This window comes from Schistocerca gregaria, chromosome 6 (genome assembly GCF_023897955.1).
Source record: "Schistocerca gregaria isolate iqSchGreg1 chromosome 6, iqSchGreg1.2, whole genome shotgun sequence".
Classification (NCBI taxonomy): domain Eukaryota; kingdom Metazoa; phylum Arthropoda; class Insecta; order Orthoptera; family Acrididae; genus Schistocerca; species Schistocerca gregaria.
The window spans coordinates 228,292,964-228,318,440 of NC_064925.1; the positions used below are offsets into that span (position 1 = coordinate 228,292,964).

At 44.5% G+C, this 25,477-nt stretch overlaps 1 protein-coding gene across 1 annotated transcript in view; it reads left to right on the forward strand.

Annotated features, from left to right (window-relative positions):
- The window catches only part of LOC126277871 (ATP-binding cassette subfamily G member 4-like), a 366,743-nt gene that overhangs the window by 74,975 nt on the left and 266,291 nt on the right, over positions 1 to 25,477 (forward strand). Inside the window, exon 2 of the mRNA XM_049977397.1 lies at positions 13,008 to 13,414. Within this exon, the coding sequence (XP_049833354.1) occupies positions 13,282 to 13,414 (133 nt within the window). The 5' untranslated portion in view covers positions 13,008 to 13,281. The remainder of the gene's footprint in view (positions 1 to 13,007; positions 13,415 to 25,477) is intronic.

A 25,477-nucleotide genomic window follows, 5' to 3' on the forward strand; every position in this document is an offset into this window, starting at 1 on the left:
ATTGAGGTGGTGCAGTGCTGACTGTAATGCGGTATCCAGATGCGCTACGTTTCTCGGTTGAAGATCCACAGATCGTCCAGCACGATCGTAGCGGTCCCACATATTCTCGATTGGGTTCATATCTGCTTGGGTCATCCCGGTTCTCTACAAATCACACACGCACACTGAGCTTTGTGACACGTTTCACAGTCTGCTGGTATATGCCATCACGCCCAGGAAAAATAAACTGTATATTGGGGTGAACGTGTTCCCCAGGGATAAATGCATACTTCTGTTTATCGATTGTGCCTCCTGGAGTGACAAGATCACCCAGGGAGTGCCACAAAAACATTCCGCAGACCATAACACTTCCACTTCGGGCCTCAGCCCTTCCGGCGACTGTTGCAGGGTGTTTGCTTTCAGGCGTTTCACGACGTACACACCAACAACCATCTGTCTGATGTAGGGTAAAACGAGGTTCATTTAAAAAGGCCATTTGTCGCCACTCAGTGGACGTCCAGTTGCAGGTATTCTTTCTTTCTGTTTTTTTTGGCGGGTGGGGGGGGGGTTGGATTGGGGGGGAGGCGGTCGTCAGTCTTTCGACTGGTTTGCTGCGGCCCGCAACGAATTCCTCTCCTGTGCCAACCGCTTCATCTCAGAGTAGCACTTGCAACCCATGTCCGCAATTAATTGCTAGATGTAATCCAGTTTCTGTCTTCCTCTGCAGCTCAGTACCATGGAAGTCGTGCCCTGATGTCTTAACAGATATCCTGCCATCCTGTCCCTTATCCTTGTTAGTGTTTTCAATATTTTCCTTTTCTATCCGATTCTGCGCAGAACCTCCTTATTCCGCACATTATCACTCCACACAATTTCAACATTCGTCTGTAGCATCGCATCTGAAAGTGTTAGATTCTCTCCTGTTCCGGTTTACCAAAAGTCCATATTTCACTACGACACAATTCTGAGCTGTGCTACATTATCAGAAATTTCTTCCTCGAATTAAGGCCCATGTTTGATACTAGTAGTCTTCTCCCGGGCAGGAATGCCCTTTTTGCCAGTGCTAGTCTGCTTTTGATGTCCTCTTTACTCCGTCCCTCATACCTTAACTTCATCTATTTCGTGACCACAAATCCTGATCTTAAGTTTCTCACTGTTCTCATTTCTGCTACTTCTCATTACTTTCGTCTCTCTGCAATTTACTCTCAATCCATAAACTGTACTCATCAGACTGCTCATTCCAGTCAGCAAATCATGTAATTCTTCTTCACTTTCGCTCAGAATCGCAATGTCTTCAGCGAGTCATATCCTGTTTTTCTTTCACCTTTTAATTTTAATTCCACTCCAGAAACTTTCTTTTATTTCCATCATTGCTCCTTCGATGTACAGATTGAACAGTGTGTCTTACACCCTTTTTAATCCGAGCACTTCGTTCTTGATCGTCCACTCTTATTATTGCCTCTTGGCTCTTGTACATGTTGTATGCTAGCAGTCCCTCCCTATTTTACTCCCCCATCTTCGAACATCGTGATCCATTTTACATTGTCGAACGCTTTTTCCAGGTCTACAAATCCTATGAAAGAGTCTTCATTTTTCTTGGGTCTTGCTTCCATATCAACCGCCACGTCAGAATTGTTTCTCTGGTGCCTTTACCTTTTCTAAAGCCAAACTGATTGTCATCTAGCACATCTTCAATTTTCTTTCCCATTCTTCTGTATATTAGTCTTGTCAGCAACTTGGATGCAAGAGCTGTTAAGCTGATTGTGCGATAATTCTCACCCTTGTCAGCTCTTGCAGTCTTCAGAACTGTGTAGATGATATTTTTCCGGAAGTCAAATGTTATATCGCCAGACTCAAACATTCTATACACCAACGTGGATATTCGTCTTGTTTATCAAAACTAGACATGATTGTCTTATTTGGGAGGTCCGCGATCGTTCATTAAATAAAATATGGCGTTTCAGTCTTCAATCGCTATTCTTTATTTTCAATCAAAATGAAGATAAAGAATAGCGATCGAAGACTGAAACGCCATATTTTATTCGTCTTGTTGCCGCGTCCCCCAATGATTTTAGAAATTCTGATGGAAGTTATCTGTCCATTTTGCCTTATTTGATCCTAAGTCCTCGAAAGTTCTCTTAAATTATGATTCTAATTCCGGATCCCCTACCTCTTCTAAATCGAATCCTGTTTCTTCTTCCATCACATCAGACAAATCTCCCTCGTCATAGAGGCCTTAGATGTAGTTTTCCCATCTATCGACTCTCTCCTCTGCATTTAACATTGGGATACTTGTTGCACTCTTAATGTTCTCTTAATAATATCACCCTTGATTTTAAAGTCACCGAAGGTTGTTTTGACTTTCCTGTAAGCTCAGACCGTCCTTCCAAAAATCATTTATTTATCGATTTCTTCACATTTTTCACGCAGCCATTTCGTTTTAGCTTCCCTGCATTTGCTATTTATTTCACTCTTCAACTACTTGTATTTCTATATTCTTGAGTTTCCTTGAAAAGTTTTTTACTTCCTCCTTTCATTGAAGTGTTTCTTCCGTTACCACAGGTTTCTTTGCAGTTACCTTCTTCGCACCTATGTTTTTCGTTCCATCTTCTGTGATTATCCTTTATAGAGATGACCATTCCTCTTCAACTGTCCTGCCTAGTGAGCTATTCCATACTGCTGTATCTATAGCCTTAGGGAACTTCAAGTGTCTCGTCATTCCTTAGTACTTCCGCATCGCACTTCTTTGGCTATTGATCCTTTCTGACTAATCTCTTGAACTTCAGCCAACTCTTCATCTCTACTACTTTGAGATGTGTACCTGGGTACGCCTTACAGTCCAGTATCTGATTTAGTAACCTCTGTCTGACCATCATGTAATCTAACTGAAATCTTCCCGTATCACCTTGTCTTTTTCGAGTACACCTACTCTTCTAGCTGAAACTTATTACAGGATTCAATTAGTCTTCCTCCCCTCTCATTTCTTGTCCCAAACCCATATTCTCCCGTAACCTTTTCTTCTACTTCTCCCCCCTACAACGCCATTCCAGCCTCTCACAACTATTAGATTTTCATTTCCTTTTATGAGCTCTATCACTCTCAATATCCTCATATACTTTCTTTCTCTTCATCTTCAGCATCCGATCTCGGCATGTATACCTGAACTATCGTTGTGGGTGTTGCTTTTGCTGTCGATTCTGATAGGAACAATCCTGTCACAGAACTGTTCACTGTAACATACTCTTTGCCCTGCCTTTCTATTGATAACGAATCCTGCTCCTGTTACACCATTTTCTGCTGCTGTTGACGTTACCATACAGTCACCAGACCAGAAATCCTTGTCTTCGATGACTGGGTGTTGTGTGATGTCCTTAGGTTAGTTAGGTTTAAGTAGTTCTAAGTTCTAGGGGACTGATGACCTCAGACGTTAAGTCCCATAGTGCAGAGCCATTTGAGCGCAAATGCCAGCCTTGATTGTCAATAAATAGCAGTCAACATGAGTGCCTGAACCAGTTGGTTGCTGCGGAGGCCCATATGCAGCAACGTTCACTAAACCTTCGTTGTGGAGGCACTGGCCCCTTGGTTCATTGGGCAGTCAGTTGCTCACCATTTGGACGCCTCCTTGCCTGTTCGCATCTCCGCAGCCGTCTTTCACCCCTGTCCTCTATAGCGACGGTGCACCACGGTTGTCTTGGCACCTGTTTCGGATATCGCTAGTCTGCCATGCACGGTATACTCTAACTTTGGCGGCATGTGAACAGTTCACAAATTTAGCTGCTTCGAAAATGCTTTCACTCTTGGCACAGAAGCAAACGATCGTGCTAGTTCATGTACCAAAGAAGGACTTTTCTGAGAGTTTCAAGTGGTTATAACAACGTTTTGTGTTTAGTACTCAAGCTGGGGGGAGGCTGTGTAAAACAGTCGTAGCATCAAAACCATTACTTAACTTTTATCTATTTTTTATTAAACCAGTCTCGAAAATTTTCAGAAAAAAGGACATTGTAAAGAAATACATCATGACCAAAATTTACTCACTTTTTTACAACAACAATTTATTTTTTGCAACAACCATTCCGTAAGTTCAGATAAGCTGCAAACTGTATCTCGTAACACTACATAAAATATGCTACAAAATATATCTCAGGTATTATAAATGACTGAACAAATACTATTTCCAAGTGAATGACTCAAGGAACAACCTCCAGGAATCTAGCTGCTACATTCACTATAGGAAAATTAAAAAAAAAAAAATAACAAAACTACAATTTCGTCGCTTTAGGCGTTGCTTCCACTTTATACTGCTTACCTGAATGTTTTTAGTCGCTGAATAAGAAACGAGTTATTTCTTCTCTTCCTTTTATGTCGCCTCTTTCTACTGGTTTGAGGCACATCTGTGTACAAGACTTTTATCTTAATAATATGAATATTTATATATGTGTTTGGAGACAGAGAGTGGTGATTGGCACTGGGTCTCACAGCTGCAACCGTAATTTCACCATATCCCACACATTTTCGACTGGCGACGGGTCTGGTGGTCTGGCGGGCAAGGGCGAAAGGCCGACATCCTGTGAAACCAAGAGGGCACGTGTTCGTGCAGCAGCATGTGGTCGTGTATTGTCTTCCTGAAAAATGGCATCTGCGGTGTTGTGCAGAAAGGGTATGGCTACGGGCCACAGGATGTCATTCACGTAGGTTACATGGGCCACAGTGCCCTGTACGCCCTCCAGCTGGGATTTGTGATTGTATTCAATAGCAACCCAGGCCATAACGCCTTTAGTAGGAGCTGTATGTCTTTTGCGAACGCAGTCACTGTGATACCGCTCCCTCTGTCTGCAGCGAAAGACAATGCGTCCATCATTTTCAAATAAACTGAGACTGGAATCTTCCGAAAACACTGATGCCATTCCTGTCCCCAGTAAAGTCGTTTCATACACCATTGCCGTCTATCTTGTTCCTGGGAGAAGTGGACAATGCGCATCTAAGCCATGCCGTGATAAACGACGACGGCCTGTAACCCCTGATTGCGTACAATGTCTTAAAAATTGTTCTACTGTTTTGCCAGACCCGAGGAGGATGCAGATCTGTTCTGCAGTGCCATTCGGATCAGGTGACGATCTTCTCGAATGATGGTCTGGATGGTGCAACCTGACCCATCTCATCGCGTTGTACTGCCTTCCGTGAACAATTCCACACACATCCGTTGCACTGCGGAAACACTTCGTTCCACACGAGGAACAGTTTTCCGGATGGACGAACCACGTTCTCTCATGCCCATAATGCACCCTACTTCAAACTCACTGATTTGGCGGACGATTCGTGCATAGGTCTTAGAGGCAACCTGCACGTCTGCACAAGTCATAGCGATCCATTTACCTACGTTTTATAGCGACTGCGAGAGCCACGGGGCGCATTTTATCAGGAGACGATGTTGCGCCGCGATGTAGATATTGACCTTATCCAGCGGGTCGACATGGTTCAGATACTAATCATTTCTGCAGAACATACTGATGTACAACATCTGGGAATAGGAACGTCCTATCTTTAGTCGTTCAAGGTGTTCTATTTTTCTTCTGAACATGAGTGTACTACGGTTTATCTGTCTTAGTATACACGGTTGAGTCACATTAATGTGACCATCGTGTAGCTCTTACAAGCGGCAGGCGGCAGCATTCGCATTGGCAAGTACGTGAAGCCAGTTTAGGAGACGAGAAAAACAATAAAGTTTATGTAAATATACTTTTTGTTTATTTATAGACGTAATCACATGTTTATGACAAGGTCATAAGCAATCACATGTTTATGACACGGTCATAACCGGTTTCGGCCTTACAATGACCATCTTCAGATTCTAAAGGCGGCATACACATGCGTTGACAACGTATGAACCTGTGTTCAGGGTATGCCGCCTTTAGAATCTGAAGACGGTCATTGTACGGCCGAAACCGGTTATGACTGTGTCATAAACATGTGATTGCGTCTACAAAAAAAAAAAAAATACAAACTAGTCAATCACGCACTCCATAGACAAAATGACGTTTTCTCCCCAAATGAAGTTTTTGTTGTAATGCGGAAATAAAGCGATTTATATGGCGTCCAAAAGGACATGGCCATTGGCTTCCAGGCCAAGGTGTAAGTCTTTCCGAAACGGTAAAGTTTGTAAGCTGATCGTGTACCGCTGCTGTTGAAGTATACGGAGCATGGCAAAATAGACGGGCGCCGAGGCAACTGCGGTTCACCGTTGGTCACAGATAACGGGGGCGAACGAATGCTGAGGACATGTGTAGGGACGGATAGCCGTGCAACTGTTGAGCGCCGTGATGAACCAGAGAGCTACCACCAGTATCTACTCACAACGTTTGTCTGTCTTAAAACATCCATGATCACGCAAAGCCCAGAAACGCCTTGGAATGTGTAATATGGCTGATGTTTGTGAGTGTATTTGTTTTGGTACAGCCGTGATGCTTGTCGACCGTTTCCATCTGCTTTTCTGCACTCAAACACCATCTCGGCTTGTTCCCGCCATGAATACCGGACCATTCTGCTTCCTGTACTCTGAGTCAGTCACACAGCATGCAACGCATAAGGAACACGCGGTATGGGATCAGAGGATCTTTCATTCGTCGGCATCATCTACTGTGGCAACCATGCATTTCCGGGCAAATGTTCATAAGATCTTTTTCCTCCTTTTCCAGTCGGGAATCGGTCCCTGCAGTTTGTCAATGTTATTGATCATCCTCTGTATAGGTATAGCGTGTTTATTTGAACTTGTAACAACTAAACGTCTCGAAAAATACGCATTGTACGAAAAAAATGTTCCAGATGAAAAACTGCCCACCCTCTAATCAACCCCCCCCCCTTCCCCAATGGAGAGTTCAAAAACTTTTAGCCACGCGGGGTATCAGCGCGGTCTTAGGCGTCTTGTCACGGTCAGTCGGAGGTTGGAGTCCTCCCTAGGGCATGTGTGTGTGTGTGTGTGTGTGTGTGTGTGTGTGTGTGTGTATGTGTGTGTGTGTGTGTGTGTGTGTGTGTTGTCCATAGCGTAAGTTAGTTTAAGTTAGATTAAGTAATGTGTAGGCTTAGGGACCGATGACCTCAGCAGTTTGGTCCCATAAGACCTTACCACAAATTTTCAAAAACCTCTATTTTTGTAAGGGAACCCCTAGTTATTGCCACAGATGCGTATTTTACGCCAAAAAATTCCTATGGTTTACTCGAAACACTTTTGCCATCCGTTGCTGATGACTCTGTAATCGACAAAATTCAATTTTTCCAGTTTTTGGAATTAATAACCGATCCACTTGATTCTACGTTACATTTGCGATAAAAATACAACCTTTCTTGTTCTAAATAGGTGATAGTTTTCTTTAAAAAATAATTTAGTTTTGGAAATTTTATTGTACAGTGAAACTTCTACTGATCATCATTTAAATGTCTAGTTAATAGACTACGTCTACCATGATCCAGAGACGAGGACTTGGACATAGTAATTGTCTGTTCTCATTGGGGTGTTAGAGTCCCTTGCATCTCACTGTCGGAGTGCTTGATTTCAGTGAGTCTGCTTGCCTCTCACCACCATTGCAATTCACAAGAAATTTTCGATATCACGTCCTTTTATGCCGATACATTTATTAATTCGTTCATGGAATGCATGTACGCAAAATCATTGTTGTTATAACGTACATACAAGCTTTTGATACGTTCTATTCAGTTTTGTCGAGTAGTCGGTACTTCTTCATACACTTCAAGCTAACCCCACAAGAAAAATCCAGACAGGTATGATCGGGTAATTTCGCAGGCCACTTTTCCGAACCACTCTACCGATCTATCGATCACTCAAACCGTGATTTAATATTTCTTTGGCTATTGCTTAACAACCATCATGTTGAAACCGCCTGCACGTATTTCCTTCCGATGCCGAACTGCAGTTGTACACTGCTGGAAATTGAAATAAGAACACCGTGAATTCATTGTCCCAGGAAGGGGAAACTTTATTGACACATTCCTGGGGTCAAATACATCACATGATCATACTGACAGAACCACAGACACATAGACACAGGCAACAGAGCATGCACAATGTCGGCACTAGTACAGTGTATATCCACCTTTCGCAGCAATGCAGGCTGCTATTCTCCCATGGAGACGATCGTAGAGATGCTGGATGTAGTCCTGTGGAACGGCTTGCCATGCCATTTCCACCTGGCGCCTCAGTTGGACCAGCGTTCGTGCTGGACATGCAGACCGCGTGAGACGACGCTTCATCCAGTCCCAAACATGCTCAGTGGGGGACAGATCCGGAGATCTTGCTGGCCAGGGTAGTTGACTTACACCTTCTAGAGCACGTTGGGTGGCACGGGATACATGCGGACGTGCATTGTCCTGTTGGAACAGCAAGTTCCCTTGCCGGTCTAGGAATGGTAGAGCGATGGGTTCGATGACGGTTTGGATGTACCGTGCACTATTCAGTGTCCCCTCGACGATCACCAGAGGTGTACGGCCAGAGTAGGAGATCGCTCCCCACACCATGATGCCGGGTGTTGGCCCTGTGTACCTCGGTCGTATGCAGTCCTGATTGTGGCGCTCACCTGCACGGCGCCAAACACGCATACGACCATCATTGGCACCAAGGCAGAAGCGACTCTCATCGCTGAAGACGACACGTCTCCATTTGTCCCTCCATTCACGCCTGTCGCGACACCACTGGAGGCGGGCTGCACGATGTTGGGGCGTGAGCGGAAGACGGCCTAACGGTGTGCGGGACCGTAGCCCAGCTTCATGGAGACGGTTGCGAATGGTCTTCGCCGATACCCCAGGAGCAACAGTGTCCCTAATTTGCTGGTAAGTGGCGGTGCGGTCCCCTACGGCACTGCGTAGGATCCTACGGTCTTGGCGTGCATCCGTGCGTCGCTGCGGTCCGGTCCCAGGTCGACGGGCACGTGCACCTTCCGCCGACCACTGGCGACAACATCAATGTACTGTGGAGACCTCACGCCCCACGTGTTGAGCAATTCGGCGGTACGTCCACCCGGCCTCCCGCATGCCCACTATACGCCCTCGCTCAAAGTCCGTCAACTGCACATACGGTTCACGTCCACGCTGTCGCGGCATGCTACCAGTGTTAAAGACTGCGATGGAGCTCCGTATGTCACGGCAAACTGGCTGACACTGACGGCGGCTGTGCACAAATGCTGCGGAGCTAGCGCCATTCGACGGCCAACACCGCGGTCCCTGGTGTGTCCGCTGTGCCGTGCGTGTGATCATTGCTTGTACAGCCCTCTCGCAGTGTCCGGGGCAAGTATGGTGGGTCTGACACACCGGTGTCAATGTGTTCGTTTTTCCATTTCCAGGAGTGTAGTTCGACGACGGCTCAGAAGTTGCTTTGAGTCAATGGGGAGAAGACGACACGCTTATGAGTTCTCTGTTTGGTGTTTCTGCTGTATAGTATATGTTTAGAATGGCGTGGTTGATTGAAACAACCGCCGCTATAGAGAACAGATCTGTAATTCGTTTCCGGAATGCGAAGTGAAACTAAACCCATCGACTAATCTGCGAGTTTCACGGAGAAAATGCGATAAGTGATCCAACAGTGAGGAGATGGGTCCGACAATTGAATGAAGGATGTGATGAAATCCACGCTGATGTAAGCAGTGAGCGTACAGCTTTGCTTAATGAAGAACTGGTTCGTGCAACTGAAGAACTCGTAAAGGGGATTCGTAAGTTTACAATATCCGATCTTCCTTAGAAATCTCCACATAATCCAAGATCACGTTTTCAAGAAATCGTTTCCGAAAAAGTTCATTTTCGAATAAAGTGTGCTTGTAAGATGCCAAAGAATGTAAAAAAAGTGTCTGGGCGGTACGCTTGACTGACTTTTTGATATGTTACAATGAATATTTAGCGACGGGGGATCAGACTTCGATCGCTTATGAAATCCCTCAACCGAAACAACAATGGAACAGAGACTCACTTCGTCAACAGTGAAGACAAAACACAAGCAAATTTTGATACTTATAAAAGACATGTGCACAGTCTTTAGAGGTGCACCCGGCGTTATATTGGTACATTTATTCACAGCACACGAAGCAGTTAAGCCTGTCGTGGTGGCCGACCGGTTCTAGGCACTCAGTCCCGAACCGCACGACTGCTATGGTCGCTGGTTCGAATCCTGCCAGGGGCATGGATGTGTGTGATGTCCTTTGGTTAGTCAGGTTCAAGTAGTTACTAAGTTTTAGGGGACTGATGACCACAGATGTTAAGTCCCTTCGTGCTCAGAGCCACTTGAACGAAGCAGTTACAGCTACTAACTGCTAATAAGATGTTTTACAAATATGCACCTGCGAAGTCTCATTTGTCACAGTCCGTTAGGAGACACTAATAAATGCTGTAGACTATCTTGGAGAAATTACATTCATGAGATGTATTCGCAGTTGCCAATGCGGACAACCATCAGCTATATAATGGAATGATGACAATGAAAATTTGTTGCTTACCGCGATTCCAATCCAGATTTCTCGCTTATTGTGAGCGGTCACATTTGCATCAGGCTCTCGGAGCATGGCTCACGGCAGGGTACAAACTTCAACAATGTGTCTACAACCTGCATTCGTACGTTCATTATGCACACGCCTCAACGAAAGTTTGCATTATAATAGTTTACTACACCCTTTGAGGTTTGTACAATAACTTACTAACAAGATAAAGACAATTTCCGCGCGGGATTAGCCGTGTGGTCTAAGGCGGTGCAGTCATGGACTGTGCGGCTGGTCCCGGCGGAGGTTCGAGTCCTCCCTCGGGCATGGGTGTGTGTGTTTGTACTTAGGATAATTTAGGTTAAGTAGTGTGTAAGCTTAGGGACTGATGACCTTAGCAGTTAAGTCCCATAAGTTTTCACACACATTTGAAACATAATTCATCTGAAAACAATAACGATTTTGATTAATTACAAAAAGTCGTTACCAGCAAAGCAGGCTCTCTCCTCAGCGTACATCTCTAAAACAAAAACAGTGGAAATCCCTTGTCTGCCACCATAATGCGCTTGGATCTGACGAATAGTTTCCGCAGGTTTAACACCCTTTGCAAACGGAAAGCGAATCACTGCCCTCTTTTCCTCCTTGGTGCAGGTCGACAACGGAGCTGCCATGTTTCACGGTCTGCTATAACGTGGGAATGTGTGTGACATGTTGTACAGAACTGTCGCAGACAACAATTATTTGTCCCTGGATACTAGCAGTGTTAACTAACCTAAAGCGAAAAATTGCAAAAGTCCTTTAACATTTTGACTCCATACACCCCTCCCCCACTCACCCGGCCTACCCCCCAACTCCCCAGATGCAAATTGAAGATGGGTGATAGCCCGAAATGCGTATTGGATTGAATAAAAGCATATAGAAAAGCGCCTTGTTGGTGTATTTTTAAAATAATGTAGTCCATGGCCACGGAGATCCGCAAGCAGAAACATGGGTAAATTACACTACTGGCCATTAAAATTGCTACACCAAGAAGAAATGCAGATGATAAACGGGTATTCGTGGGACAAATATATTACACTAGAACTGACATGTGATTACATTTTCAAGCAGTTTGGGTGCATAGATCCTGAGAAATCAGTACCCAGAACAACCACCTCTGGCCGTAATAACGGCCCTGTTACGCCTGAGCATTGAGTCAAACAGGGCTTGGAGGTACAGCTGCCCATGCAGCTTCAAACTGAAATCACAGTTCATCAAGAGTACTGACTGGTGTATTGTGACGAGCCAGTTGCTCGGCCACCGTTGACCAGACGTTTTCAATTGGTGAGTGATCTGGAGAATGTGCTGGCCAGGGCAGCAGTCGAACATTTTCTGTATCCAGAAAGGCCCGTACAGGACCTGCAACATGCGGTCGTGCATTATCCTGCTGAAATGTATGGTTTATCCAGAAAGGCCCGTACAGGACCTGCAACATGCGGTCGTGCATTATCCTGCTGAAATGTAGGGTTTCGTATGGATCGAATGAAGGGTAGAGCCACGGGTCGTAACACATCTGAAATGTAACGTCCACTGTTCAAAGTGCCGTCAATGCGAACAAGAGTTAACCGAGACGTGTAAGCAATGGCACCCCATACCATCACGTCAGGTGATACGCCAGTATGGCTATGACGGATACACGCTTCCAATGTGCGTTCACTGCGATGTCGCCAAACACGGATGCGACAGTCATGATGCTGTAAACAGAGCCAGGATTCATCCGAAAAATGACGTACTGCCATTCGTGCACCCATGTTCGTCGTTGAGTACAACATCGCAGGCGCTCAGGTTTGTGATGCTGCGTCAAGGGTAACCGCAGCCATAGTCTCCGAGCTGATAGTCCATGCTGCTGCAAACGTCGTCGAACTCTTCGTGCAGATTGTTCTTGTCTTGCAAACGTCCCCATCTGTTGACTCAGGGATCGAGACATGGCTGCACGATTCGTTACAGCCTTGCGGGTAAGATATCTTTCATCTCGACTGCTAGTGATACGAGGCCGTTGAGATCCAGCACGGCGTTCCATATTACCCTCCTGAACCCACCGATTTCATATTCTGCTAACAGTAATTTGATATCGACCAACGCGAGCAGTAATGTCTCGATACGATAAACAACAATCGCGATATGTTACAATCCGACCTTTATCAAAGTCGCAACGTGATGGTACGCATTTCTCCTCCTTACACGAGGCATCACAACAACGTTTCACCAGGCAACGCTGGTCAACTGCTGTTTGTGTATGAGAAATCGGTTGGAAACTTTCCTCATGTCAGGACGTCTAGGTGTCGCCACCGCCGCCAACCTTGTGTAAATGCTCTGAAAAGCTGATCACAGCATCTTCTTCCTGTCAGTTAAATTTCGCGTATGTAGCCCGTCACCTTCGTGGTGTAGCAATTTTAATGGCCAGTAGTGTAGAAAAGCGTCTTGTTGCTATATTTTAAAAAAATAATGTAGTCCACAGCCGGGGAGATCAGCAAGCAGAAAAATGGGTATATTATTGATGACGACTTTATGTATGTGCAGACGGCGTTGCGTGCGACCTCGTAACGTGATGGGCAGACGAGCTGTGTTACCTCCACCCTGAACTCGGAAGACCATTACGGTGGCGACCGACACGACAGAGAGAGGTGAGCCGTACGTAGCGCCGGCTGCAGCTTGGCCTGGTGACGCGGGGATCAGCTGGGAGACTCCCCGGCTGCCCGTGGAAGGGGCAAGCGGAGAGGGGCGCGGGGAAGCGGCGCCCGCCTTATTTACCAGCCGGCTGTGTCAGTCGCCCGCCAGCCACCGCGTCAACACCATGGCACAGCTCGCAGCCGGCAGCGAGAGCGAGCGAGAATTGGCACCCCGGCGTCCCACCATGGCCACGCTCAACACGCTGGCCACCAAGGCGCCCGTCGACGTCGACTTCCGCGACATCACTTACGTCGCCGGTGAGTACCACACAATACGCAGCTCCCATAATACTATTTACAGGAAGCTGGTTAAGACCCGAAGTTGGTAGCAGTGAGATTTCTGGGAAAAATGGAAAAAGAAGGAAGGTTAGGTTTAGCATCCCCTGCACATCGGTCATTCGAGGCCGAGCACGAGCTCAGGTGGTGCCAAGTGTAGGGAAATAAATTGGCAATGCCCTTTCAAAGGAACCATCCCAGCATTTGCATGGAGTGATGTAGGGAAATAATGGAAAATCTAAATCTAGATGTTCGCCGATGACATTTTACTTCTGTCAGAGACTTGGAAGAGCAGTTGAACGGAATGGACAGTGTCTTGAAAGGAGGGTATAAGATGAACATCAACAAAAGCAAAACGACGATAATGGAATGTAGCCGAATTAAGTAGGGTGATGCTGAGGGAATTAGATTAGGAAATGAGACACTTTAAGTAGTAAAGGAGTTTTGCTATTTGGGGAGCAAAATAACTGATGATGGTCGAAGTAGAGAGGATATAAAATGTAGACTGGCAATGGCAAAGAAAGCGTTTCTGAAGAAGAGAAATTTCTTAACATCCAGTATAGATCTAAGTGCCAGGAAGTCGTTTCTCAAAGTATTTGTATGGAGTGTAGCCATGTTTGGAAGTGAAACTTGGACGATAAATAGTTAGGCAAGAAGAGAATAGAATCTTTCGAAACGTGGTGGTACAGAAGAATGCTGAAGATTAGATGGGTAGACATCGGGTGAAACAAAACTTTGAAATGATCAGCGATCGACGACTGTGGTCTCGGTAATGAACTTGAATGGCGCCACTGCATTGACTAATATTTCGATTCTGCGTTGGTGTATGATATCCACGTCTCGTCGCCCGTAACAATGTCTGAAAACAAACCGTATTCATCTTGTCTGTAGCGCTCCAAAAACTGTCGTGTACTGCAAATTCTTTGTTCTTTGTGCCGATCAGTTAATATTTTTGAAATCCAGCTCGCAGTGACAATTCTGTAAATCGAGGTTTGAGCGACATTTTGGCATTCATTAGCGAGACCACAGTCGTCGATCCCTGATCATTTCAAAGTTTTTGATTCACTTGCTCAACGATGTCGTCTGTCCGAATACCGGGCCTGCCACTCCGTTGTTCATCTCGAATGTTGGTGCGACCATTTTGGAATTCTCGACATCTTTTTCAAATTTTTAGTCACTCATTATTTCAGGTCCATACACTAGGTATTAATCACAATGGGTTTCAGCAGATGAAGATCCTTTTTCCAGAAAAAATCTAATTGCACTTCACTCTTCACAACTGGCGGGATCTACGATTGTCTCGGCAATTACGATCTGCTCTCACCGACTGCCAAGCGACTAGTGAGTGAAACCAACACTGCAGTAGCCACCCAAAGAGTTGGTAGACAGCTCTGTAAGCGTGTAACTTCATTCAAACCTACCATCAGTTACATATTGGCCACCGGACCTTAGTTCTCAAAGCCCGCATCTCGTGGTCGTGCGGTAGCGTTCTCGCTTCCCTCACCCGGGTTTCCAGGTTAGATTCCCGGCGGGGTCAGGGATTTTCTCTTTCTCGTGATGGCTGGGTGTTGTGTGACGTCCTTAGGTTAGTTAGGTTTAATTAGTTCTAAGTTCTAGGGGACTGATGACCATAGATGTTAAGTCCCATAGTGCTGTGAGCCAGCCAGCAGTCTTTCAATTTCTCTCGCTGGGTGTTGTGTGATGGCTGGGTGTTTTGTGATGTCCTTAGGTTAGTTAGGTTTAAGTAGTTCTAAGTTCTAGGGGACTGATGACCATAGATGTTAAGTCCCATAGTGCTCAGAGCCACTTTTTAGTACTCAAAGCCTCGTACAAAGGGCGACTAAAAATAGTAGTGTTATGATGACGACGAACGAGTCGTCGTCAATGTTGACTGGTTGTCAATGTTAAATAGAAATATATAACTCACAGCAGGTTTGTTTGTAACGTCGATAAGGTGCTACCTGCATGGTGTGGATCTGCTACGATTAAAATAATTAGAAATCGTTGGTAATAAATAATACATATTGTACTTAACAAGCTGTACGGGATTCTTCTTGGCTGCATACATATAATTATAAACAGATAGCTATTGAGGCCTCACTTAGGCCATACGTTACTAAGCGCCTTGTTAGAGGTTGCTTCCTATCAGCTGAAGGCTATGCTTCTTTACTACTTGACGTCTCGAGCAAGAATGGACGAGAGCTCGCTAGAAACTTGACACAAGCTGCGGAGCGGCGCTGGTCGCGACTCGCGGGTGCAACGATACTAATACGAACCGCGGTCGATAACCGCAACCCCTAACAACTGTGGTATCGAACGCTGATACCACAGGTAGAAAGATACTTATGTTAAACACGCTAAACAAAAAATCAGTAGTGTCGTATCTCAACGAGGAACTTTACTTTTAGCACACGGTAGAAGCATCTAGAACAACTATGGATCCCGTTTAAAAGAATAGTGGATCAAGCGCTGGATAGACAAGTATCCAGTAGAATACTCCATAATGGAGGGGAACCTCTATGGTATGCAGTCACTGTAAAGAAAGCTCTAAAGAAACAGATTACTGACTAATAGGTGTAAAACAAAGCGCAGGGCTATAGATAGAGATATGCTGAATGAAACGTGTTTGGCTGTCAAGAGAGTAATGCGTGATGCGTTCCGTGACTACCGTAGCAGAATATTGCCAAATAATATTTCACGTAACCCAAAGAATTCTGGTGTGTCTAAAGGGTGTTAGTGGCACCACAGTCCGTGTGGGCGAATGGGCCAGGAAGTGAAACTGAAGGCAGCAAAGCAAAATGTGAAATGTTTAACTCCATACTCAAATGTTACTTTACAGTGGAAAACCCAGGAGAGTGGCCCAATTTAATCCTCGTACCACTGAAGAGATTAGTGAAGTAAGTGTTAGTGTCGAAGGCGTCGAGAAACTCCTGAAATCATTGAAACTGAATAAAGCTCCAGGGAACGATGGAATTTGTATCAGATTCATTACTAAATCTGCCGCTGAGATGGCCCCCTTGTTAATTAGAAACCATCGTAGATCACTCGAACGAAAGTCGGTGCCCAGTAGTTGAAAGAAAGCACACGTCACACCCATTTACAAGAAATTTAGAAGTGATCCACAAAGCTAGGATTCAGTATCCTTGACATTCTTCTATTGTAGGACTTTGAGGATATCGGTAGCCCCCCACCGTAGATTTTATAAAGAATCGAACTCCCATCCATAAAACAGTTTCAAACCCCTTGAATACTTTATAAATGAGTTATTGAAGTTAAGCGTGTGAGAGAAAATTTAGAATATTTATGAAATCATGTTCAAAATTTGTTGGAAGTTGGTAAGTGCTCTTATTATCAAACGCTTTACGAGTACAGTGTGGATAATTTGCGCCCCGTCTTAAGAAAAAGTTATTTCCTCATGTACCTCGTTGTTTACGGCGTCATATTTCCCGAATTATGTGTCATTCAGTGATATAATTTTGAGGGTATATTCAGTGATATATTTGGACAGTGTCTGGAAAACGTGTTGCAAATAAAATTAGTGGTAAAGGAGTAATAAATTAAAGTAATTAATTACAATTTTTCATTTCATCGCTTTGTGATTTTCTTAGAGAGGGGACGACGACGACGACGAAGTGGTGACAATGACGAAAAGAGTTGCAAAGTGTTTGAAATTATCTGTAGCACATGATCTGGGTAATTTGCACGCCTTGAGTAACGTTGCCTCAAGAGATATACACATTTTCTAACTGTAATACGTGTCTGACTGAGTTGAAATTTTAACATACCTCTTAATTAGTCACCCCTTACTGTTTTATTGATTATGACAGCCTTTTTAAATGTTTAAAATATTCCCGGTAACAGTACGAAATATTGAAAATCGAACTTTTCTGCCTCTGGAAGCCATTAGATAGGTAAGCCGCACTGGAGACTGTGCTCCCAGTTAGCCCTTTGGTAATACAGATTATGAGGTATTTCCAACAGAATTACCGCGATGTCAACCAGTGCGGGTTTCGGAAACATTCATCAAGCAAAACCAAATTCGCACTTTTCTCGCTTGACATCTAGAGAGCCATGAACCAGGCAGGAAGGTAAATCCAATACTTCTTGACTTCGAAAAACGTTTGATTCAATACTACACCTACGTTTATGAATGAAATTTGTAACTGCATAGACGATTTCTTCGTAAGGAGCTGTGGAGAACGCTATCTTGGAGGGAGGGTCGGTAAACGTTAGAGGAACTTCTGGTATTCAAGACCTTGTATCGTTGGGTGGCTGGGGTAAACGATCTGTATTATTTTTAAATTTTTTAAATTGCTTTTCTCGCGGTAAAATACAAAATTACAATTTATTGAATACCGGTTTCGGTTCATTAGCAACTATCTTCAGAACTATGAAAATAAACAAAAAAGCACCTGGCATTTAGGGTGAATTTACAATTTTTCTTAAAAAAAGGTACCTTTTAGTGTATGTTTTAACAGTTTTAAACATTAACTCAGAGACAATATTACGTTTATTTTCATAATCTGAAGATTTATATTAACCCTTACAGTACAAAATGTGGGGGTGGGGTTACTTCATACCTGCCTTTTGAAAATATTGTAATCCAGTAACTTACTCCACATTTCCGAAAAAAATTATTGTTTTCAATGAATTGTTTTATAAGATTCATCACTCCCGTAGGCATCACGCTGACAAGATTAAATTACAGCGCGGACGGAGACGTTTAACCAATCACCCCCCCCCCCCCCCCCCCGTGCTCTGTATGCGAATGAGCTGGTACAACGGGATGTGTCCTATGCTATGCAATTCAAAGTGTATACTGCGTGTCTTTGCAGAAATATGATTCACTGATGAATATTTGATCAAGGCCAGTACACTGTACTGGACGGCGGTGGTTCCACTGAAATTGAAGAAACACCGAGTCTACCCTAACGGAGCTTAATAGAACCTCTAAAGTTTTCGATATATAGAGGGTGGACAAAAATATGGAAAGCCAAACAGTACAACACATTACCGCGCCTAATGTGACACAGGGAAACTTTTGCCTTTCGCTAACATCTTATTGCCATCTCCCAATGGGTAAATAGTGTCTCTGTATGCTTTCCAAGGGAACTTTATACCATTTTTCCTGCAAACTAGTGGCAAGTTCAGATAATGAAGGAGTGGATACCGATGACGCACCCTTATCTGTGTAGTAGACCACAAAGTCTCATCAATTTTGAATTCTTCAGACGGTGGTGGGTGTGGTGGGCAGAGGAGATACGACAGTTCATCCTCGTGTTCGAAAAACGAGACCTCCACAACGCGAGCTGTGCAATAGGTATCTCGTCGTCTTGAAATACGGTATCACTACTGGGGAACAAACACTGCACTATGCGGAGGACCTCACCAGCCAAAGCGATCACACAACTCTTGGCAGTAACGCTGCCTTTGGGAGTAAACATGGGCGCGTGTAACTTACGACACGGCTGCTCAAATCATCAACGAACTCCCGCTATGTTATACTCTTGGGTCGTAAGCTCGGCTAGGAGTTGTAATCAGTGCAAAACAAAACTTATCCGACGAAAATACTTTCTTCCATTATCCCACAGTATGGTTTTATAGCTTCTGCACCAAATTTTCCCAGTACGGCCATTAGCATCACTAATGAATGAGATTGGAATTCAAACTCCCTGGGCAATTTCCTGCTTATGGTGCTCCCTTCGAGTTGTTTTGGTGCAGCCAGTGCTTGCGATTGCGGCACTGAGTTCTGCAGTGACGTTTGCAGCTGTCGTTCTCCTATTTTTCTTCACAATCCTTTTCAATGATCGTCCGTAACGATCACTCAACTGATAGTTTCGTCCGTGTTGTGACTGAGCGGTTGATGTTTGTTCCCCTGTATGCGGTACAAATCTTCGATAGGGTGGCTCCTGAAACAGCAAACACTTCGGCTACCTTAACTGGAGAAGCACCCGTCATACGAGCAACAACAATTTGCCTCAGCTCGATCTCACTTAATTCTTTAAATGTGTGTGAATTCCTAAGGGATCAAACTGCTTAGGTCATCGGTCCCTATCTGGTCGCTATGGCCGAGCGGTTCTATGCGCTTCAGTCAGGAATCGTGCGACAGCTACGGTCGCAGGTTAGAATCCTGCCTAGGGCATGGATGTCCTTAGGTTATTCAGTTATAAGTAGTTCTAAGTTTAGGGGATTGATGACCTCAGATGTTAAGTTCTATAGTGCTTAGAGCCATTTGAACCGGATGGAGATTTGAATAGCCGTGCTCTCGAATGCGGGGCCGTTATGGTAACCACGCTGCCGCCTTGCCCTGTATTGGCTAAATGGTTTCCTGGAAAATGTAGTGAATAACTAAATGGAGCCCATACAAAACGCAGGTGGGACTGTTAATATTGTTCTAGTGTTTGGAGTACTTATCAACTAGGCGCGACAACAGACATAAATGGTTCAAATGGCTCTGAGCACTATGGGACTCAACTGCTGTGGTCATTAGTCCCCTAGAACTTAGAACTACGTAAACCTAACTAACTTAAGGACATCAACACATCCATGCCCGAGGCAGGATTCGAACCTGCGACCGTAGCAGTCGCACGGTTCCGGACTGCGTGCCTAGAACCGCGAGACCACCGCGGCCGGCATAGCAGACATAGGACGAATTCAGTGACGTGCTGCTAGAATTATAACAGCGTGTGAAAGAGATAACAGAAGACAAGAAAGGCATGTCAGACTTAGCCAAGTGTACCTCGTTCGTTAAACGACACCTCCGGCTAGCTAATGGCTGTACACTCGCTGTGGGGCCTGTCCCTGCGCCGGCTAAACTGCAGAAGAGTCGCCTAAAATGTTACTTATAATGCGACTTGATGTTTATTCGCATGACCGGTTTCGGTTCCTCTAGAACCATCTTCATCTCTGTAATTTCGGTTACAGTAGTAACCCGTCCGCACACAGCACCTTCACATGCTGAATGTGACGGTTGCTGTGGGAGGACGGGTTACTCCTGTAACCGAAACTGCAGATCTGAAGATGGTTCTAGAGGAACCTAAACCGGTCACCTGAATAAACATTTTTGTAATCAACACGGATTATAAGTAGCATTTTATAACTAGTGATTGCGGTATCCCTTCAGACATTATGTCTATTTTTGCAAAACTCGCCAAAAAAACTGGAAAATGACATCGACTCCCCACACCCGTGCCCAAACGGCCAGAACAACTTGCATTACAGAGAAGCACTGACTACCAGCTTCTGGAATTTTATTTTATTTTTAGCTATTCATAAGTTTCGTGAAGCCACGCGAGCCCAAGCTGCTTATTCGTGGAACGAGTCAGGAAAAAGTTTACAGTTTTCTGATTAGAAAATTTATAAATACGAAATTAAAGAATTGATAAAACTGGAAGAAGGAGAATATATGTAATAAGTGCCCTCGCCGTTGGATAAATCAAATCAGAATACCAAGTATGCACTTTCCCGCGTGGAATAATAGGACCACATCTCACGGTTTACGCTGTTCACACTCGGGGGAACAATTAGTATTGTTCTGATGCCATACAGCTGCAATACGATACGTAAGGAATGGTTGATGCGAGAGGCAGTTGTACAGTGTCTGAAAAAAGCGCCACAGCAGAGGACGTAGCACAGTACACGAACAATAAGCAATAAGCAGCGAGCACCAGCAATAAGATCACAATTAAACACTGACTGCTCTCGAGACAAGTGAAATGGCGTATACCTAAATAAGTAAAAGTTTTAGAACATACATTTACAGGACTTTCTTTTACTAGATGTTGTCTCCCACAAGTATTTGGCACACTCTTTCTACGCACCCAGTTGACGTATACCCCATCTGATCAAAAGTGTCCGGCACCTGTTGGTGGACATTCTCCTTTATGACTGCTTGAACTCTACTGAGTTCTCTTTTGGGTGATCTGTCTGCATGTCTGCCGGTAGGTGTGGCCGAGCGGTTCTAGGCTCTTCAGTCTGGAACCGCGCGACCATGGATGTCTGTGATGTCCTTAGGTTAGTTAGGTTTAAGTAGTTCTAAGTTCTAGGGGACTGATGACCTCAGATGTTAAGTCCCATAGTACTCAGAGCCATTTGAACCATTTTTTGTGTGCATGTCTGTAGAGTCTTCCTCAAAAGTCGAAACCGGAGACGGTAGTGATGTTGGTCGCTGAGGTTTGGACCGCAATCGACGTTGTAGCTCATCCCAAAGATGTTTCATTATGTTCATGAAGGGCCAATGGGCAGGTCAGTCCTTTTCAGAAATGCTGCTGTCCACAGACATTGCCTCACGGATGCTGCTTTATGAAAGGGTGCGTTGCCTTGCCGATATTATCATCATCTCCCCTCTACGTAAAAAACAGTGCTCTAAAACGTGTTCTGTCTTTCCTCATTTAGCCTTTTCTTAAGCGTAATAAGGTGACTACACCCTAAGTACGAAAAACACTCCCATACCCTAACACGACTTCTTCCATACTTCACTGTTGACATTACACCTGATGGTGCGTAGCGTTCTTCAGGCTTTCACCAAAACCAAACCACCAAACCCTTTTATCGGATTGTCAAAGGGTATAGCGTGACCCATCATTCTAAATCACTCGCATCCAGTCATTGACTGTCGAGTGAAGTCGCCGTTTACAGCATCTCAAGCGCCGTTTAGCATCGAGTACAGAAATGTGTGGCTTATGAGGACATGCTCGACTGATGTACCCCATTCTTTTTAACTACACAATTTCATTGAGCTGTATGGTCCCCTTGTAGCACTCTGGAGCTCAAGAGTGATTCCTTCAGCTGATTTCATGCTCGACGGTTCCTTTGTCACTACACGATGTTTGGCTGGTCTTGGTTTACCTGAGACTGTCCTTCACACTTCCCCTTCACTATCGCATCACGAACTGTCAACTTGGACAGCTTTAGAACGATTGAAATGTCAGCGATGGATTTGTTATTGAGATGACATTCAGTGACTAGTGCACATTCGAAATCACTGTGCCTTCCGGACCGAGTCGTTCCGCTGTTAATCCTTCCATACTGACAGCACAATATTCCCCGCTTCGTATTAAACTCCCAAGTTCTCCTCTTGTGACATCTCGCGGTCAATTCGGCATTACATACTTTGGCACAGATACTGTATATGTAAGCATATCATTCACAGAAGCTTTCATTCTGAGCATGTAGTGGGTAAGGCACGTAAAGGAATGAAACATTAATGAGAAGTGCGATACGTAGCCCAAGTCCTGCACACGCACACCAAACGGAAGAGTGGCAGGAAGACTGTCGTATTTACGCACCAGGACAGTAACCGGACATCCACGGAAGCGCCAAAGAAACTGGTTTAGGCAAGCGTACTCAAATACAGAGATATGTAAACAGGTAGAATGCGGTCGGCAACACCTATATAAGATAACAACTGTCTAGCGCAGTTGTTAGTTCGGTTACTGCTGTTACAATGGCAGGTTACCGAGATTCAAGTGAATTTGAACGTGATGTAATGGTCAGCCTCTCCGACGTAGCAGTGGTGGGAGTTTATCCGTACAACCGTTTCACGAGTGTACCGTGAATATCAGGAATCCTTTAAAACATCAAATCTCCGACATCGCTGCGGCTGGAAAAAGATCCTGCAAGAACGGGACCAACAATGACTCAAGAGAATCGTTCAACACTTCAGCAAATTGCTGCAGATCGTAATGGTGGGCCATCAACAAATGTCAGCGTGCGAACCATTCAAAGAAACATCATCGATATAGGCTTTTGGAGCCGAAGGCCCAATCATGTATCGTTGTTGACTGCACGACATAAAGCTTTACGCCTCGCCTCTGCTCGTCAACACCGACATTGTACTGTTGACTGGAAACATGTTGACTAGTCGGACGAGTCTCGTTTCCAATTGTATCGAGCGAATGGACGTATAAGGAGGCAAATTCTTGAAACAATGGATCCTGCATGTCAGCAGGGGACTGTACAAGCTGGGACGCTCTGTAATGGAGGGGGGGGGGGGAGGGGGGCATGTGCAGTTGGTGTGGTATGGGACCCCTGATACGTCTAGATACGACTCTGACAGGTGACACGTACATTAGCACCCTGTCTGATCACCTGCATCCACTCATGTCCGTTGTGCATTCCAACGGGCTTGTGCAATTCCATCAGGACAACCAGAATTGCTACAGAAACACTATTCTCAGTTTAAACACTTCCGCTGCCAACCAACCTCCCGATGCATGTACATTGTTGAGCATATATGGAATGTCTTGTAGCGTGCTGTTCAGAAGAGATCTGGAACCCCTCGTACTCTTACGGATTTATTGACAGTCCTGCAGGATTCATGGTTGTCAGTTCCCCCCAGCACTACTTCAGACATTAGTGGAGTCCACGTCACGTCGTGTTGCGGCACTTGTGCGTGCTCGGCCGCAACGACTAAAGTAAAGGAGGAGTTACATTAGAACCTCAACGGCACTTTGAACCACTGGTGAAAACGCTAGTTTGCAGCTATGGAGGGCAAGGACGTATCTTCCCCCTGGCTAGAAAAAATGTTTCAGAAGCTCTGTCTCTGGGATGTCATGAAAAATGGAAGTCTTGAAAGTCCCTGAAGAGACTAAGATCAGGAAATGGTAGATCAAACGCTAATTTGGAAAGATGGGGCTACACTGATCAAGAGGATTTTCAGTGTGTCTGTGGAGAATACCAGACTCTTCATCATATCCTTCAATGTCATATCCTTCAATGTCACCTCCTGGATAGAAGGTGAACATCAAGGCGCAGAAAATGCATTGGAGTAACTAAATTTTGGGCAAAAGTAATACATTCACATCTGTGTATAATATGTATGTTTCTGATATGAGAATAAATAAATAAATGGAAACTATGTAATTGCCCTAAGAGCTATTGTTATCTCTCTTAAGCTTTTTTACACGCAATTACTGAAACCAAATAGTTTTTTTTTTTTACAGAAATCACATTTGATCGTTCTTTCTTGCAGTTACACATTTCGTAAACACAGCCATGGAGTACGGTTGAGCGAGAACGATGTCTCCAAGTGTAGTGCAGTCACAGCCCCATTACGATTGAATATCAAACATTTATGAAAGTTTTTGCCACACAGAAAAATATTTCTCTTCGCACACTATCATAAGGCTTACATATCTTCAACTGTTATTAAATATGATTGAGATCCACAATGCGTAGGAATGGTGATGATTCTTTTCGGTAACGTGCTCTGGACTTTTAAGAGCATCGACAACAGGTAAATGTGTTTTCTCCTCTTTTAAGACAACAGTACTGCTGTCTGTACTTAGGACGTATTTAATTTGCGGCTTTAATGTCCAGAACGTCGTGCACCTGTGTTAATCAAAGTGCGAATTACATCACATAATTTAGAGGGTCGAGTGGTTAATTGATGCACCTTAACTACTGCACCAAGTTTCTAATGAAAACTGCCGGAAAATTGTGAGTTAATTTACCTACCGAGACAATTAGTTCTTAATTAGACGTAATCAGTAGCCACAGATGTTAAACTACACTGACAAGAACGACATAAAATGCAAACATAATGCTCCTCGAAAATGTGCAATTATCAAGTAATTTCCTGCAAGGGGTGAAATTATTTCCTCAGTTTCTCGAGATACTGCGCAATGCCCAGTTACGCAACATGGGGATGAGTTTGTTTCCGCCTATAACTCGTCGTGTTCGACGTTCTACAGCGATTTCCCCGCGCCTTCATAGTATATGCACTAATTTGGTGCTGCTCGAGCCGGAGGACGTTGGTTCGAATCCTATAGGTGCAAGATACTTCTACAATAAATCTAAACAATATGCGATCTAATAAATGTGGATTCACACTAGGAAGGTGCAGCAGACACTGCAAAGTGGCTTACTGCATCTAACACGTGCATTAAGTCAGTCCCGTTATCATTACAGAAGCGTAGGAGGCAGATACAAGAATCCTGCATTGTCGAATTTCTGCTGACGCTGCTATCTGTTAAGTAGCAACAGGTATCACCTAGCCCACTCGTCTTCAAAACTCTACTCGCATCCAATAATTAAGTTTATAAC